The following is a 17,963-nucleotide window of genomic DNA, read 5'->3' as shown; positions in this document are numbered from 1 at the left end:
TTGGTTTCCCCCTGAATGTAATTTGGTTCTTTTCTCTCACAGCCTTTAAAATTCTGTCTTTATTTTGTATGTTAGGTATTTTCATTATAATGTGCCTTGGTGTGGGTCTGTTGTAATTTTGTGTATTTGGAGTCCTATAAGCCTCTTGAACTTGATTTTCCATTTCATTCTTCAGATTTGGGAAATTTTCTGATATTATTTCATTGAATAAATTGTTCATTCCTTTGGCTTGTTTCTCTAGGCCTTCCTCAATCCCAATAATTCTTAAATTTGGCCTTTTCATGATATCCCATAGTTCTTGTAGATTCTGTTCATGATTTCTTACCATCTTCTCTGTTTGTTCAACTTTGTTTTCAAGGTTAAATATTTTGTCTTCAATGTCTGAGGTTCTGCTTCCAGGTGTTCTATCCTACTAGATATGCTTTCTATGGAGTTCTTAATTTGGTTTATTGTTTCCTTCATGTGAAGGATTTCTGTTTGTTTTTTTTTCAATATCTCTAACTCTTTATTGAAATGATCTTTTGCTTCCTGTATTTGCTCTTTTAATTGTCAATTGGTGTGATCATTCAATGCCTGCATTTGCTCTTTCATCTCATCATTCAGTTCGTGCATTTGCTCTTTCATCTCATTGTTTGCTTCTCTGATCATTTTAATTATGTACATTCTGAACTCCTTTTCTGTCATTTCTTCTGCCATGCTGTCATTGGGTTTTATTGATGTAACATCTAGATTTGTTTGCAGCATTTTCTTTCCTTGTTTTCTCATATTGTTCAGGTATCAGTGGACCGCTGAGATATTGCAGATTTCCTCTACTGACTTACAATGTCCCTGAAGATTTCTATATATATCCCCTCTTAGCCTTCAGTAGGCTGAAGTCTTGGAGGAAGTTGATAATGCGGTGCTCCACAAGGAAGCTGCCTCTCTAGGAGTGGTGGCATTCAGGTGGGGTATAATCCCTGCTAGTGGGCAGAGGTGCCTCCACTTGTTGACCAATGGTCATCCAAAGGGGACCTAGGCTGCGGGCTGAGGCAAGGCCTGTTTGGGCCTGAGTCTCTGGTTTTACCGTCCTTGTGGGGAAACCTCACCTGGCAGGGAAGACTCACCCGTTGGGGAGGTCTCGCTGGTCAGTTCCCTCCTAGAGGTTCCCCTCAATTTACAGCTACCGCCTGGGCTGGGCTGCCTTCCTCTGCAAAGTTCCCAGGGGCCCGGCCCTACCCCCTGGGCCTGGGAGCCTCACCCTTCGCAGATGAATCTCCTTAGGCTGCCCCTCCTCAGAGAATCTGCCCGCAGGCCTGGAACCTTCGCTCCACCCCTAAGCCTGTCTCTGTGTGGCTCTTCCACCCAGAAGCCTCCTAGATCCTGGGACCCTGCTCTGCACCTAATCGCCTGTCTATGTGGCCCCTCTTCTGAGCAGCCACCTGGGTCCCCATACTATCGTTCTGAGTCCCAGAGACCCACCGCATGCCTCTTCCTCCAGACAGCCGCCCAGTATTCTGGTGCAGTCACTAGGAGTCCAAGCAACTCACTGTGTTCCTCCTCCTCCCACCGACCACCTGTAGCCCGGGGCAATCAATCACTCCAAGTCGAAATGACCCTCCCTGTTCCTCCTCCTCCTCCAGGTAACCCCCCGGGTGTTCAGGAGCAATCACTCTGAGTGGCTCTGAATCCACGTGACCCGCTGCACGCATCCTCTGGGCAACCGCCCGGAGCTCTGGTGCGGTCACTCGAGACCAAGTGACCCACCGCGCTTCCCCTCCAGGCAGCCCCCCTATGTTCAGGAGCGGTCTCTTTAAGTCCAAACAACTCACCACTCGCCTTCTCCTCTGAGCAGCCGCCTGGAGCGCTAATGCAGTCACTGCGAGTCCAAACGACCCGCCGCGCTCCTCCTCCTCCTCCTCCTACTCCTCAGGGCAGGCCCCGGTGTTCAGAAGTGGTCTGAGTCCAAACAGCTCGCCACACAGCCCCTCCTCTGGCAACCACCTGTAGCTCTGGTGCAGTCACTCCGAATCCAAGCGGCCACGCTCCTCCTCCTCCTCCTCCTCAGGTCAGGCCCTGGTGTTCTGAGTCCACACAGCTCTCCTCGCCACTCCTCCCCTGGGCAGCCGCCGGAGCCCCAGTGGTTGCTCCAAGTCCCAGCGCTGTGCTGAGCGGCCTCCTTTTTGGCGCTCCCAGTTGTCAGAGTTCACTGCTCCAGTGGGGAGAGGGGCGTCTCGCCAGCAGCTCTACTTCACAAAGTTCCCTGTGTTCCGGGACCACCGTCCCATCCGGGATGCCTCCCCAACGTGAGAGAGTCACCCGGCTGCTTTGAGTTGGTCCCAAGTGTCTCAATATCTCCTCTTTTGAATCCTGAGTCCTGGAGCAACATGAAATGCAGCCATCCTCTAGGGAGCCATCTTGAAACTCCCCTTGATTTTGTTGATTTTCTATATTAATTTCTTTTTTCCAACTTCATTTATTTTATCTAATTTTACTATGTATTTTCTTCTGCTTTTTTTTTTGGAGGGGGGAGGGGAGTACCAGAGATTACACTCAGGGACACTCAACACACAACCACTGAATCACATCCCCAGCCCTAGTTTGTATTTTACTTAGAGACAGGGTCTCACTGAGTTGCTTAGCGCCTCACTGTTGCGAAGCTGGCTTTGAACTTTTGATCCTCCTGCCTCAGCCTCCTGAGCTGCTGGGATTACAGGCATGCACCATGGTGCCTGGTCTTCTTCTGCTTCTTTGAATTTAATTTCTTCTTTTATTAATAGTACCATAAATTTGGAGTTTGGCTGATTTTACATCTTTCATCTCTTGTATATGCATTCAATGCTATACATTCCTTATAAACACAACTTTTGTTACATCCCCAAAAGTTGGGAAAGTTTTATTTTCATTTACTTCAGAATCTTTTTAAATTTGTGAGACTTCTCTTTTCATCCATGCCTTATTTAGATATGTATGGTATAATCTCTAAAAATTTTGGGATTTTCCATTTATCTTTCTGCTAATTTCTATTTTAATTTTGCTATGCCTGAGAACAGACATTGAATGATTTCTGTTCTTGTAAATTTGCTGAAGAAAAAGTAGGCCCAAATCTTCACCATGTCACCCTAAGATCTCAATTCCTTAACAAGATCTCTAAAGCACAAGAAGTAAAATCAAGAACCAATAAATGGGATGGACCCAAACTAAAAAGCTTCTTCTCAGCAATAGAAACAATCAATAATGTAAAGAGAGTCTACAGATTGGGAGAAAATATTTACCACATACACTTCAGATAAAGCATTAATCTCTAGGATCTATAAAGAACTCAAAAAACTTAACAACAAAAAACAAATATCCCATTCAACAAATGGGCTAAGCAACTGAAGAGACATTTCACAGAAGAAGATATACAATCGATCAACAAATAGATGAAAAAATGTTCAACATCTCTAGAAACTAGAGAAATGCAAATGAAAACTACTCTGAGATTTCATCTCATTCCAATCAGAATGGTCATTATCAAGAATACAAGCAACAATAAATGTTGGCAAGAATGTGGAGAAAAATGTACACTTATACATTGCTGGTGGGAATGCAAAATGGTGCAACAATTATGGAAAGCTGTGTGGAAATTCCTCAGAAAACTTGGAATGGAACTACAGTTTGACCCAGTTATCCCACTCCTTGATTTACACCCAGAGGACTTGAAATCAACACACTACAGTGATGCAGCCACATCAGTGTTTGTAGCAGCTCAATTCACAATAGTTAAAACTATGGAACCAACCTAGGTGCCCATCAACAGATGAACGGATAAAGAAAATGTGTCGTATACATATATATACATACACATGATGGAATACTACTCAGCTTTAAAAAAGAATGAAATTATGGCATTTTCTGGTAAATGGATGGAGTTGGAGAATATTATGCTAAGCAAAAGAAGCCAAACCCAAAAAACCAAAGGCCAAATGCTTTCTCTCATATGTGAATATTAATTCAACATAAGTGGGGTGGCTAAGGAAGAATAGTTACTTTATATTAGGTAGAGGGAAGTGAAGGGAGGGGAAGGGATGTGGGGGTGTGGGGGTAGGAAGGATAGTAGAGTGAAACAGCTGTTATTACCTCATGTACGTATATGACTGCGTGACTGATGGTGATCAATAAGAAAAATGAGAGCTTACACTCCATTTATGTATGATCTATCAAAATGTATAAGTGCATTCTACTGTCATGTACAACTAATTAGAACAAATACAAATTAATAAAAAAATTTAAAAATTTGCAAATATGCATTTTATGGTTTCATAATGTGATTTATTTTTTTGGTGCAACTGTTAGATTAGCTTGATGTGAATCTGTTATAGGGAGAAATCATTTATAGATGCCCATTATGTCCATTTGATAGACCATTTTGTTAAGTTCAGCTAAATTCTGCTCATTTTATGCCTGGTGTTCTGTCCATTTCTCATACAGAGATGCTGAAGTCTCCAACTATAAGAGTGGATCATATATTTCTCCTTAAAGTTCTATCAGTTTTTGTGTCATCTATTATGATGCTTCTTTCTTAGGCACATACATGTTAAGGATTGTCATGACATTTTGCAGAACTGACCCATTTATCATTATGTAATTTTTCTGTCTCTGACGACATTCCTTGGTCTTATCTCTTCCCTGTCTAAAATTCATACAGCTACGACTGTTTTCTTCTGATTAGCGTTAGCATGATATGTCTTTCCTCATTTTTAAACTATATATGTTCTTATGTTTATGGTGCATTTCTTACAGACAACATACAGGTTCATCTTACTGTTTAATTCATTCTGATAATGTGTCTTTTAATTGGTACATTTAAACTTAATATTCAAAGTGATTACTGCTATATTTGGATTAATATCTATCATACCTATTACTGTTTTCTATTTGTTGCTCATATTCTTTGTTCATTGTATTTGTTTTCCACCTTCTTATGCTTTTTATGGTTTTAACTGAATATTTTATATCATTTTTTTCTTTTTAGCATACCACTTGTGCTATTTTACTTGCACCATTTGCAATATATTTATAATTAGTCCAAGTTCACTTTCAAATAATACAATACTGCTTCATGGGTAACATGAGGACTTTAAAGTAAAAAAAAAAGAAAAAAAAACTAGTCTTAAGTCTTCCATCCTGTTCTCTGTGTAATTGCTTTTTAAAATAAACTGGAATTTAGGAATTTTTCAGAAACTAAGTTTGAGGTTCATGAGGACTATTTTGACTGTAAGAAATTCTGTAGAATCCAAAGGGAGAAAAGCATGTGGGTTGCAGAAACTGTTGAACTAGAAAGTTGAAGTAGATAAGAACTCTGATCTCTGTTCCTCCTTTTGATTCTGCATATTTTTTCTTTATTTACTTCCAAAGTAGGAAAAAATAGGGAAAGAAGGAAGATAACTCAATTCTGATTCTGAAATCCTTGAGGAATGGCTCTGCTTTGTCCATTTGGGTGAGGTTCCCATCATTGGACCAACTTTAATTAGGAAGCGGCATATAGGGAAAGGAGTTTAATCAAATCAGTTCATGTGAAATGCCCACACTGGGTCAATCAATCCCCCTAGCTGAGAAGGGGGTTGGGAGTAGAAAAAGGGGAAGACAGGGTTACTTTGTATAAAATGGCTGACAAAGCTTGGTGTTTCATAAATGGGAATCTTTAACATTTTGTAATGGTCAAGATATTACCATACTTTTACCTCTATGTGGCACAACTTCTAATTTCTGTTTTGCAATGATTTCTGTGTAATTTTAGTGATGGTTAATGGATTGCCTCTCCTGTTGAATGAGACTTTGTGGAGAAATAATGGACCCATGTATATAAGAATATAAAATTGATTTAATTTATACTTCTCTAAATATTCTCTAGATTCAAGTAGTTCGTGCATGGATGAAAAGCAGACGACATTATCTCCTACAGAAGGTAATATGCTTCTTTATTGAGGGCCAGCACTGAGGGGATGGAGAGTTGAAATTTGTTAGAAACAGTGACTGATGGCTTGGCTCAGTCCAGCTCATGTCTAGCTTTAGAATATGGCAATCTCGTTGCTGTGGTATGAGGTACCCCAAATGACCCTATCACTACTTGCTCTCCAAAGAAGTCTCAATCTCACTTGCCTCTACACCTCTGTCAAGTTGGAATTGTGGAAAGAACATGGGTTTAACTTCCTGTCAGGACTGAGTTCAAGTCCCATCTCTTTCTTTATCTAGTTATGTGATCTTTATTTGACCATGAAAGGCAAGGGCTTGAAAGTACCCAGAGGAGACAAGTGACACTATAATGGAAGCAATATATACTGAGTGCAGAGTTTACTACAACCAAGGTTCATTCACATAAAGGTTTACTCCACCATAGCTGCTTCTGCCCATGTTGAAGAGGTGATGTCACTGACCTCACCTTTGTTAGAGGTGAGCTGTGGCAGATGCATTGGTTGAATAATCACCTCTCCATAAACCATTATCAGTCACAGACAGCTTATAGTGGTTTATGGGAAGTATGAGAGTCTGTGTTAAAAATTGCTTAAAGGGGTTGGGGATGTAGCTCAGTTGGTAGAGTGCTTACCTCAAAAGCATAAGGCCTTGGGTTCAATCCCCAGCATTATAAAAAAAAAAAAAAAGCTTGAAGATCATAGAGCTTAATTTTTCCATTAAAAGATGGACAAAAGGGTCAATTTTTATATTTAATCCTGATAATTAGATTGAACATACAGAAAACAAATCTTTGATAAAAATTGATAGCTGAACTATCTGAAAGTGTATGTGTAACTGAACTGTAAGAAAGGGAAAATTATCTAAAGGCTATGTTTGACAATATCACACCTTGGCAATCCAAAACCAAATATGTTGTTTCTTAATTTATATACTACACCACTTTTTCACCAGAAGTAAATATCTTTAAGCATCTATCTCTAGACCTCATCATTTTTCATTTTCATGTAATTACCCATCTGATGAAGCAGTAGATTATTCTGAACTCTGTTAATTTCATTGACTTTTTAATTTTCTAAAACCATAAAAAGTTTTCAGTTAGTTCAACCTGAATTTCATCCGAATTACTTTTAGTGTACATATCTTATACTTTTCACATTTATGTCACTAGTTAGGAATTGACATTTAGATTTGATGTTACTGATATTTTTACTTATCAAAACTCATGGGGAGACAACCACATGACTAATTATTACTTTATAAATTATATGATAGATCCAACATTGCTCACTACAAAAACATTAGATTTAGGACACAGTTTTTGTCATTTAATCTAGAATTCTCTTTTTTGTCTGTTTCTATATACCAAAATTCTGATTTAATTCCAATATTCTTATAATGCAGAGTCTTTCCATGGTAATGAATAAATTAGGATAAATTGGCCAACATTTGGATTTGGTTTAATACATTTTATATATTTTGCGAATGTTAACTTATTGTGTAGGTCTGTAATAACATCACCAAGGAAACCAGGTTCTAGTCAACTTTATGTAATCTGCTGTGAACAAATTGAAAACAAAGTTCTTAATCAAAGTTTTCTTTTCTCATTCTCCTTGTGTGCGTCCAGTTAATATTTCACTGTCTGTGCAGACAGGTGCAAAGGTTGTGCTCTGTTGTCCTTTTATTCCACGATCAAGTGTGTTGGTGATTGTAACATGGCAAATAATCCTCAGAGACAAGCCTTTGTGCAGCATTTCCTACAAGAGAGAAACAAATGAGACTTTGGAGAACAACTGTGCTGATGGGAGAATCACCTGGGCCTCCGGACCTGACCAGAGTCCTCACCTTCAGATCCATCCAGTAGCCATCTCTCATGAAGGGAATTACAGGTGTCAAATGGCAACAATTGATGGGAATTTCGAACATAAATATCACCTCCAAGTGTTAGGTAAAGAAAGTCACATATTTTGATATATTGGGTTACTGGATTTGTGTCTGAATCAAATGTCTCTCTAAGTCCCATATCCCTGTGTTGAGAATGAAGCATGATTTCCCTTACACCTCTGCAGTGCCCCCTGATGTGACTGTGTTTCCAGAGAAGAATAGAACCGTGGTGTGCCAGGCAGTTGCAGGCAGGCCAGCTGCACAGATATTTTGGACCCCAGAGGGGGATTGTGTCCCTGAAAAACAGGACTGGGTCAATGGCACAGTGACCACCAGTAGTACATGCCATTATCCAGATGGCAACGTGTCCACCGTGACCTGCTTTGTCTCCCACCCAACTGGCAACAGGAGTCTATCCACAGATCTGCTTCCTGGTTAGTATTTCTAGTTTTTTGTTTGATTTTTCCATTCTTTTAGAGGAATTATGTTAGGAAGGAAAAAAGAATGTACAGGGAAATGTCATTCATACTTGCTCTCTTTAGCTTCCACGTTATCTTCTCTCCAAAATAAAAAGATAGGTCTAGAAGAATATTACATAAATTGTGGTAAAAAGTGATATTTTAGGATATAGTTTATTCCACTTTTAAAGCTCACTTCTATGCTAATAATAATGGAGTTGAATAGTGTATTTTTAAAAGAACACATATAGTTTAATTCAAATATTTCATTCTCCCTTCCCAGAGCGCTGATGGTCAGTCAGGCTTTCTCTCTGAGGTAGGAGGCTTGGAGAGTTTTTTCCTGAAACCACTTTTCAGAGCCAGGCCTCCCTTTAGTATGCCCTGCAGTCTGGCATCTCATCTCCACCCTCCATGATGTCTGGATCCTTGACCCTGAGTCTCTCTAGTTCACCTTCCCTTTTTCTGTTGGTTGGGGAAGGTATGCCTCACAGGGTGTGGCCGGGGTCTTGGCAGCCTACCTGTTGTAACACAAACTTTCATAGAAGCTCCTCAACTTTCAGCCCTATACTTTAGCCTCCTGCCAGGTACCACCTTTTCTATTGCTTTTCCAAATTTATCTCTTTCTAAAGCTCTATTTTATTTGGAATTGATAAATAATAATTTTATATATTTATAGGATATAAAGTGATACTTTGATACATGTGTACATGGTAGAATGCTCTTTCAGAGTAATTTAGCATATTTCTCAACTAAAATGTTTATCATTTCTTTATGGACAGATCATTTTAAAATCCTCTTTTAGTGATTTTAAAATATCTAAAATATCTGATGCTTTCTATTCTTTCTGGGGTTTTGTAGGCACTAAGATTTTCACTTACTTCACTAAATCATTTACAATTCCTTCATTTGTTTACTTTTACTTAAAAAAGAAGTTTTAATCTTTCATCTGTTCTTGTCTTCATAACTGTTCTCTTGGTCTTTGAAGTCTATTTTTAAAAACTTTTCTTACTGATATTTTAGTAAGTTTTAAGGAGGGATAAGAGCAAAGCCTGTGTGTAAACTACCATTTTCAATATTCATTCCCATTTTGTTTTAAAAGAGTCTAGAATTATTTATTAAGAAGAGTAATTGTGCCTTGATGGTGCATAAAATCTACTGTCCAGTGTTATGACAAGATACCATAGTCAGTCATAGAATATAGAGTTGAAGGGATCATCTAGTCCAAACTCCCATATAGGGCAAAGATCTACTTTGCCTTCCCTGCACATTCAGTAAGAGACAGTTTATTAGTTTGGAAGAGAGAATTTCAAAAACAATGTTCTTTTTACAGTAAAAGTCAAATATTCTTTTTCATATAAAATACTGAGAAATCTGACTTTTAAAAGCATGAACTATTGAAGGAAGTTGGGGGGACGGGATAGCGGCCTGCTCAGCCTCCACTTCCCTCTCCATCTGCTGCCCTCCAGCCACATTCATGCAACACCAGGAACACAGTTTTGAAAACAGTGAATGCATTTCAACTCATTGTACACAAATGGAGCACAACTCTCATTTCTCTGACTGAACATGATGCAGAAACACTGTTCATGCAATCATACGTGTACATAGAGTAATAACATCTTTCTCATTCCACTATCCTTCTCACCCCTACACCCCCTCACTCCTCTCTGCCCAATCCAAAGTTCCTCCATTCTTCCCTGCCCTTCCCCACCTCCCATTATGGATCAGCATCCACATATAGGGAAAACATTTGTCATTTTGTTTTTTGGGGATTGGCTTATTTCACTTAGCATGATATTCTCCAGCTCCATTCATTTACCAGCAAATGCCAGAATTTCATTCTTCTTTAAGGTCAAGTAATATTCCATTGTGTATATATACCACATTTTCTTTATCCATTCATCTGTTGAAGGGCACCTAGGTTGGTTCCATAGTTTAGCTATTGTGAGTTGAACTGCTATAAACATTGATGTGGCAGTATCACTGTAGCATTCTGATTTTAGGTCCTTTGGGTTTAAACTGAGTAGTGGGATAGCTGGGTCAAATTATGGTTACATTCCAAGTTTTCTAAGGAATTTTCATCCTGAAAGCAGTGCTTCTTGATCTGGCAGTTTCATTTTGACTTGTGCAGTTTGAGTTACATTGTGGCCAGCAGCTAACAGATATTTAAGGTTACTGCCTTGCCTTCATCATAGTTTCAATGCTTGAGCAGAAAAGTGACTTTAGAATTAGGGTTATTTTCCCAACTACTTTCCTTTATAATGACCCATTTTTTTCTAAATGCTGAAGATGAGAAACACTCTGTTTGTACTTATAACAGTGATATCTAAATTTCATGTCTTTCCTTTAAGAATTCACTATTTATGAATCTTAAGGCAACAAAATCCTAAAAATTATGTCTTGCTGGAAACTCTAAAGTGTAAGCTGATAATACAATTTAATATAATAATTTCTTAATCTATCAATGGGCCAGAAATGTTTAAAATAAATGTAAAAAATGAATTTCATATACAGTGAGACATCATTGAATCACATACATATTGTGTATTTGAATCAATTTAATTTTTTTAGAGCACTTTAGGTCCAAACCAAATTTGGGTAGAAAATACAGAAAGTTTTCATATAACCCTGATCCACCCAGGCACAACCTCCCCTACTACTGACATCCCACACCACTATTATATTTATTACAATCCATGAACCTACATTGGCACATTGTCCAAAGTCCACAGTTCATGTTAGAGTTCACTCTTGATGATGTACATTCTGTGGGCTTGGACAAATGTATATTGACATGTATCCCTGATTCTGATATCATAAGGAATAGTTTTGCTGTTATAAAAATCCTCTGTGTTTCCTCCTTGCCTTCTATTCCTGGCAACCACTGATCTTTTTATTGCTTCTCTTATGGTTTAGATATGAGGTGTCTCCCAAAAGCTCATGTCAAGACAATGCAAAAAAGGTTAGAGGTGAAGTATTTGGATTATGACAGCCTTAACCTAATCAATGTATTAATTCCTAAATAGGGATTAGCTGGGTGGTAACTGTAGGAAGGTAGGGTGTGGCTGGAGGAGGTGGATCATTGGGGGCATGTCTTTGAGGTATGTATTTGGTCCATGGTGAGGGGTATCTCTCTTTCTACTTACTTCCTGGTGCCATGTTCCCATTGGCTTCCCTCTTCCACACCCTGACACCATGATGTTCTATCTCCCTTTCAGCCCAGAGCAATGAGTTGGCTGTCTATGGACTGAGGCCTCTGAAACCATGAGCCCCTAAATAAACTTTTCCTACTCTAATTGTTCTTGTCAGGTCTTTTGGTCCATAGCACTGAAAAATCTAAAACAGTCTTCTCAGATTTGCCTTTTCTAGAATATCATACAGTTGGAATCATATAATAAGTAGCCTTTCAGTTTGGCTTGTTTCACTTAGTAATATGTGCGTTAGTTAGTCAGCCTTTTGTCCTTGGGACCAAAATACCTGACAAGACCAATTTAGAGGTGCAAAAATTTATTTTGGCTCACGGTTTCAGAGGTTTAGTCCACCATGCTCCGCACGTTGCCTTTCTCTGGGTCCAAAGTCAAGTGAAGCGTTGTGGTGGAAGGGCAGCAAGGAGGAAAGCTGCTCAGTTCATGGCGTCTAGGAAGGGGGGGGGGGGAGACAGGGAGAGACAGGGAGAGACAGGGAGAGAAAGGAAGGAAGGAAGGAAGGAAGGAGCCAGGGGCACAGGATACAGTTCTCAAAGGCTGACCCCTAGGAATTCACCTTCTCCAGCCATTCCCCCCTGCCAGTTAACTTGATCAAATTTGGGTGGACTGATTAAGTTATAGCTTTCATAATCTAATCGTTTCACCTTTGAACATTTTTGCAATAACATAGGAGTTTTTGGGGGATACCTCACATCCAAACCATAACATTATACATTTAAATTTTCTTCATGTGCTTTCATGGCTTAATAGCTAATTTCTTTTTATCATGGAATAATATTCTATTATCTGAATTTACCACATTTGAATCACACATTTTTGTGTCTATGGTTACAGGTGCCAAAGGATCAGAAAAACTATATTATCTATTCATCATCATCCCTGTTATTTTGATCATCGGTTTCATTTGGTTTTTGAAAATCAGTGGTTACAGGTATTGACTGATGAATTTTTTTTTGGTTGTGGCTTTATTGGACCAGAAAAGAGTTAGACATATGGAATTGACTGACTTGCTAACTTGGAATATTAACAGCCATTCTCTCATAGTCAAAAAGAGTACCTTGGAGGTGTTAGACTTGTATACTTTGAATGATAAGAGTGATTTTGCAGAGTACTGAGGCATGCAAGCATGGGGAATTAGGTCATTTAGGGCAGGATCTTGGGAGAGACAGTAAATGCTAATTTTTTTATTTAGGAAAATAATCATAATAATTCCTTTAATGTACCAAAGAACATATGTGACACACATATTCTACTGCTTTAAGTTTCTGTTGCATAATTTTACTTCCTTTTCCAAAATTCAGAATTTTTTTCTTTGAATATATTAACCACAAGCAATATTTTTAAAATTTATTTATTTTAATTAAAAATCATAAATTTACATAGGGCAATATTGTTTGATTCATTCTGTTATTTTTTTCCCTTCCCCCCACTCCTGCCACCCCGCTTTTCCCTCTATACAGTCCTTCCTTCCTCCATTCTTACCACCCTCCTTATCCCTAACCCTAAACCTAACCCTAACCCTAACGCTAACCCCTCATGCCCCCCCATATGTCCTCATCCGCTTATCAGTGAGATCATTCGTCCTTTGGTTTTTTGAGATTGGCTTATCTCACTTAGCATGATATCCTCCAATTTCATTCATTTGCCTGCAAATGCCATAATTTTGTCATTTCTCATGGCGGAGTAATATTCCATTGTATATATATGCCACAGTTTCTTTATCCATTTATCAACTGAAGGGCATCTAGGTTGGTTCCACAATCTGGCTATGGTGAATTGAGCAGCTATGAACATTGATGTGGCTGTATCTCTGTAGTATGCTGATTTTAAGTCCTTTGGGTATAGACCAAGGAATGGGATAGCTGGGTCAAATGGTGGTTCCATTCCAAGCTTTCTGAGGAATCTCCATACTGCTTTCCAGAGTGGCTGCACTAATTTGCAACCCCACCAGCAATGTGTGAGTGTACCTTTTTCCCCACATCCTCTCCAACACCTATTGTTGCTTGTGTTCTTGATAATCGCCATTCTAATTGGGGTGAGATGAAATCTTAGGGTAGTTTTGATTTGCATTTCTCTTATTACTAGAGATGTTGAACATTTTTCATATATCTGTTGATTGCACAAGCAATATTTTTCACTCATTTCTGGTAGTTCATTCCTGATATTTCATGACTTCTATCGAAATTAACTTTGTCATATTTTTTTTTTGCATTTTTCAATCTAAACAATGATATTTCCTGTATTCATTTCAGCTTATTTCATCTTTATAGAAAATGTAAATTGAAAAAAACAGAAGCTACTACAGTTGTTGAGGAGGTAAGATAAGACAAAAAAAGAATATTTAAAAACTTAAGGTGCATAGTCTGAATATTTTAGAAACATAATTTGTAACTTACATCAATTTGGTTTCCATCAAAACTAAAAAATTCTGATTTTACAATGCTGATATTTAGGTGTACTTATTTTTGTTAATTATCTATCAAGTACTATTTGCGCATTACCCAAATCCACATTTTCATTTCATAAACTGTATCCTAACTGCATAATATTTGCCTTCTGTGGACTTTGAAGAAACTGAATTGGTGTTTCCATTCCCATAGAACCATCTTTAATTCTTGACTTCCCTTTTTCAAGACAATTATCATTTTCTTTGTACCCAAACTGAAAACTTATCTTATATAAAGTAGCTTAATAAATCTTCAATTCTCTCCTTTGAAAAATACTTCTTATGAATCCAACTACTATGTATAATACTTAATAAAAAAAGAAAAGTACTTCTTGTGTCACTCTTTTCTCCATTTCTTCTTCTGCACAGCTATTATCTCACACACAGATGTAAGTAATCAACAAATATTTTTAAATAAGGTCTTAGAGCAAGATCTTGTTCCTATGTTCACATATGCTCAGAGATACAAATATAAGTACTATTGGTATGTACTAAAGCTGTGGACATCTGTTAGAAAAACACAAGTAATTTCTATAATGATTTATGGCCTTTGTGAACTGATTTTGACTCGGAGTTCTTTCTTAGGATGAAATGCAGCCCTATGCCAGCTACGCAGAGAAGAACAATCCACTTTATGATACTGCAAACAATCTCAGGTGAGATGAAGTGAAGTCGATGGCACCAGTCTCCATACTTTATAAATTATTGGACTCTAGCACCAAGAAAAACAAATCAAGATACAGTCCAACTACTGTTTTGATTTTCTTACAGTTCTTGAACAGAAGACCTATTCTGAAATTAGTTTTTCAAAAGGTCTTAGAGGACAGAGCTTTTCTAATGGTTTTGCATTTCTATCTTTCTGCAATTGTAATTTTAGATTCTTAGCTGCTATTAGTTTTTTGAAGAACTGATGTTATTATCACAAAGAAAGTGCATGCTCATGATAAAATTTGAATGGTGCAACACAATAAATAGTGAAAAATTTCCTCAAGAAATAACTTTGAAGAAGGAAGAATCATCAATAGTTTATTATGTATTCTAGAAATTTCTATGTACATATGACATGTGTATATGACTGTAGTATATGTATCCATTTATATATCATTTTACATATGTTTATGTACTACATAAGTACATAGTATATATATACACATGCACACACACTTCTTGTCAAGATACAAATGGGAACATGCTGTAATGCTGTTATGTACTTATAAAAAGCTAATAATGCAAATCTTAGAGATCTTTTCATATCAGCAGAAGCAAAGCTACCTCATTCTTTTATGGTTACATAAAATTCCACTATATGATGGTTTCATTAGCCACTTCCCTAGTGGTGGACTTTTGGTTGTTTTAAGTTTTGTTTATGGTATAAACTATACAATGTCAAATGTTTTCTGGATATATCTCTTTGCATTTATTTAAGCGTGTCTGTGAGATAATTTTCTTCAGCAGAATTGGTGGATCAATTGGTGTTTATTTTTATGCCAAATCGTATGACCTTACCTTCTTTTCAACAGTGTTTGTGCCTTTCCCAATACTCTCATTGTGATAACTGAGAAATTCTCATTTCTGCAGTTCCCATTTTTCCTTTCCATTAACCAGTGGTCTAATATGATATAAAATTATAATAAGAATTATACTATTTAATAATAGTGGATTTGTATTTTTGTCATGTTTGCAAGAGAGAGAACACACATGTGAAGACATTGTATTCTTTTGAACTCATTGCATCTCTAAAGAAATGTGGACACTTTATGCCTAAGTTTTGCAGACATTATAAATTGGCATTATGTATTTTTATGCTTTACATTTTATTCTGATGTATTTATCAAATAACAAATGTCTATGGATGATTAATCAGCTAAATGTGTTATGGAGGACTTGGGGAATCTACATAATAAGAGAATGGCCATAGAATGACATGATCCTTCTGTCTATTTTTCTGTGGAGCAAAAATGTTTATAATATGCATATTCATAATTTTTAGTATCATGAAAACATTTTGATTATAAAAATTATGAAGAATAAGCTTGTTTATGCCATAGCAGGAAAAACATTAAAAAATTTTTCATCATGATATGATATAAATTAAAACAAAATCAGTTGTTTTACCTGAGACATTTAAGACAATTACCTTGTTTTATTAATATGTTCCCCTCCCTCCAGACATTTAGCTATTTTAGGTTTATCATTAAAGGGATTTTTAGTCTATTTTGGATATAAAACTACTATAAGGACACTTGGCACGTGTCCTTTGATACTTTCATCAAACCATTTTGACTTCACCAAAGAAAACCCCAGTGTAGGGCTGGGGAGATAGCTCAGTTGGTAGAGTGCTTGCCTTGCAAGCACAAGGCCCTGGGTTCCATCCCCCAACACTGAAAAAAAAAAAAAAAAAACCCAGTGTATTTTTTCTTCATATGAATATTATTGAGCAGCGTGCATAATAGATAATATTATGCTGTCCTTGAAGTTTATTAATTTTTCATCCATCTGTATTTAGGATAAGGCTCATATTTAGGTATAAGACTGTTTAAATACTGAAACATAAAGTAAAAGTTGATAATGTCATAGCAGGCATAGGAAATGTGCTACAGTAAAGATTCCAAGATAGTTTATAAATGTTACATTATATTGTACAGGAAAAAACTAATGAAAACTGCTGGCTGTGGTGGTAAAACATGGCTGAAAATTGGAATTGTGGAGAAATTTTAAAAATTATAGATTCCTCAAACTCACTCTAAATCTGCTGAACAGGAAAGATAAGGATTAGTTCAGGAAGCAGAGGCTGAGAGAGAATTAGGAGTGATGAGAGTTAGTTGGGACAGGAAGTTATACTTGTGAAAGATTAAAGGGTGAGGAAGCGGCTAGGGAGGGCAAGCCTTTAGACAACGATGCTGATCTGAATGAAGCCAGTGAAAGGAAAGAGGGGAGGCGCACATTTGAGGAAGAAGAACCGGGATGGCAATATTAGAATTGTCCAAGTCCTGACCAAACCGATGGGCAGCTGGAGTCAAAGTGGTCTTTCATATGAGGAGTTGATCAACCCTGATACCCCCTCAAGATTAGTCACTGGCTGGGGGCTGTCCAGGAAGAGCATAGCTTGGCTCAAATGCCAAGATGGCTCCTGAAGCTGTAAGCAACAGGAGATCATCAGTTAACTGCACTTCTTGCAATGGACTGGTAAGTTTTTTTTATTGTTGGGGAATCTGAAAAGCACGCTTACGTGACTACGGTATTCTGTCTCTTTATTTACAAAAATATATAACTGACTTTTATTAAAAAATTTGAGAACTTTATAAGGGAGTTTAAACCACACACATTCATTGTGACTACTTACTGTTACGGGGCGCAACTTAAGAACAGACCAATCACCACTGAGAAGTCCAAATTTGAGAGTCTTTATTAAGCTGGCCAGCTGACTCACACAATGCCCCAAAAATGACTATTGGGAGAACAGTCCCAACCATAGGGTGGTAGCGGTTCTTATACCAAAGATCATATCAATCATAAGTGACTGTTGCTATGATTCGAAATTACAAACTAACATCATGAGATCATCAACAGAGGGAGACATGGGTCAAAACGACCCTTACCTAGGTACAAACTAAAGAAAGGTTACTAACATCCATACAATCACTGTTCACATGGTACATTGTTTAGGAGCAATAGGAATCAAAAGAGAGCAATTTTTCATTACATAAGAATTGTCATTTTGTATTGTTAAACATATCACACTAAGTAACTGATGATGGGGACAGAGGAGGGGTGTTCCCATGGGAGAAGCTAAACAATTGTTGATGGGTACAGAGGCAGGGTGTTTCCATGGGAGAAGTTTATTTCCTGTATAACATGGAGTCTCAGAGCAAAATGGAGTCTGTTTAGTCATTTCCCTTATAGTCTGGCCTATAACATTCTCATGGAGCCAGCTCTGTCAGCCCATCACACTTACAAATTTGGTCATATTTTTACAATCTTATTTTATATGTCTCATTTACTATGCTCTCTCCTGCCCCTTCATTTTATTTTATTTTT

The 17,963-nt window shown here is 37.6% G+C and overlaps 1 protein-coding gene across 1 annotated transcript in view; it reads left to right on the top strand.

The window, feature by feature from the left end:
• CD200R1 (CD200 receptor 1) overlaps positions 1 to 17,963 on the top strand; it is a 112,937-nt gene that overhangs the window by 19,612 nt on the left and 75,362 nt on the right. Inside the window, exons 2-4 of the mRNA XM_079155413.1 lie at positions 5,873 to 5,926; positions 7,559 to 7,879; positions 8,001 to 8,249. Coding sequence (XP_079011539.1) covers positions 5,890 to 5,926; positions 7,559 to 7,879; positions 8,001 to 8,249 — 607 coding nt within the window. The 5' untranslated portion in view covers positions 5,873 to 5,889. The remainder of the gene's footprint in view (positions 1 to 5,872; positions 5,927 to 7,558; positions 7,880 to 8,000; positions 8,250 to 17,963) is intronic.

The sequence above is a fragment of the Sciurus vulgaris genome, assembly GCF_902686455.1.
Source record: "Sciurus vulgaris genome assembly, chromosome: 10".
NCBI classification, from domain to species: Eukaryota; Metazoa; Chordata; class Mammalia; order Rodentia; family Sciuridae; genus Sciurus; species Sciurus vulgaris.
The sequence above is the reverse complement of the archived record's forward strand: the minus strand, read 5'-3'. Positions and strand labels throughout refer to the sequence as shown.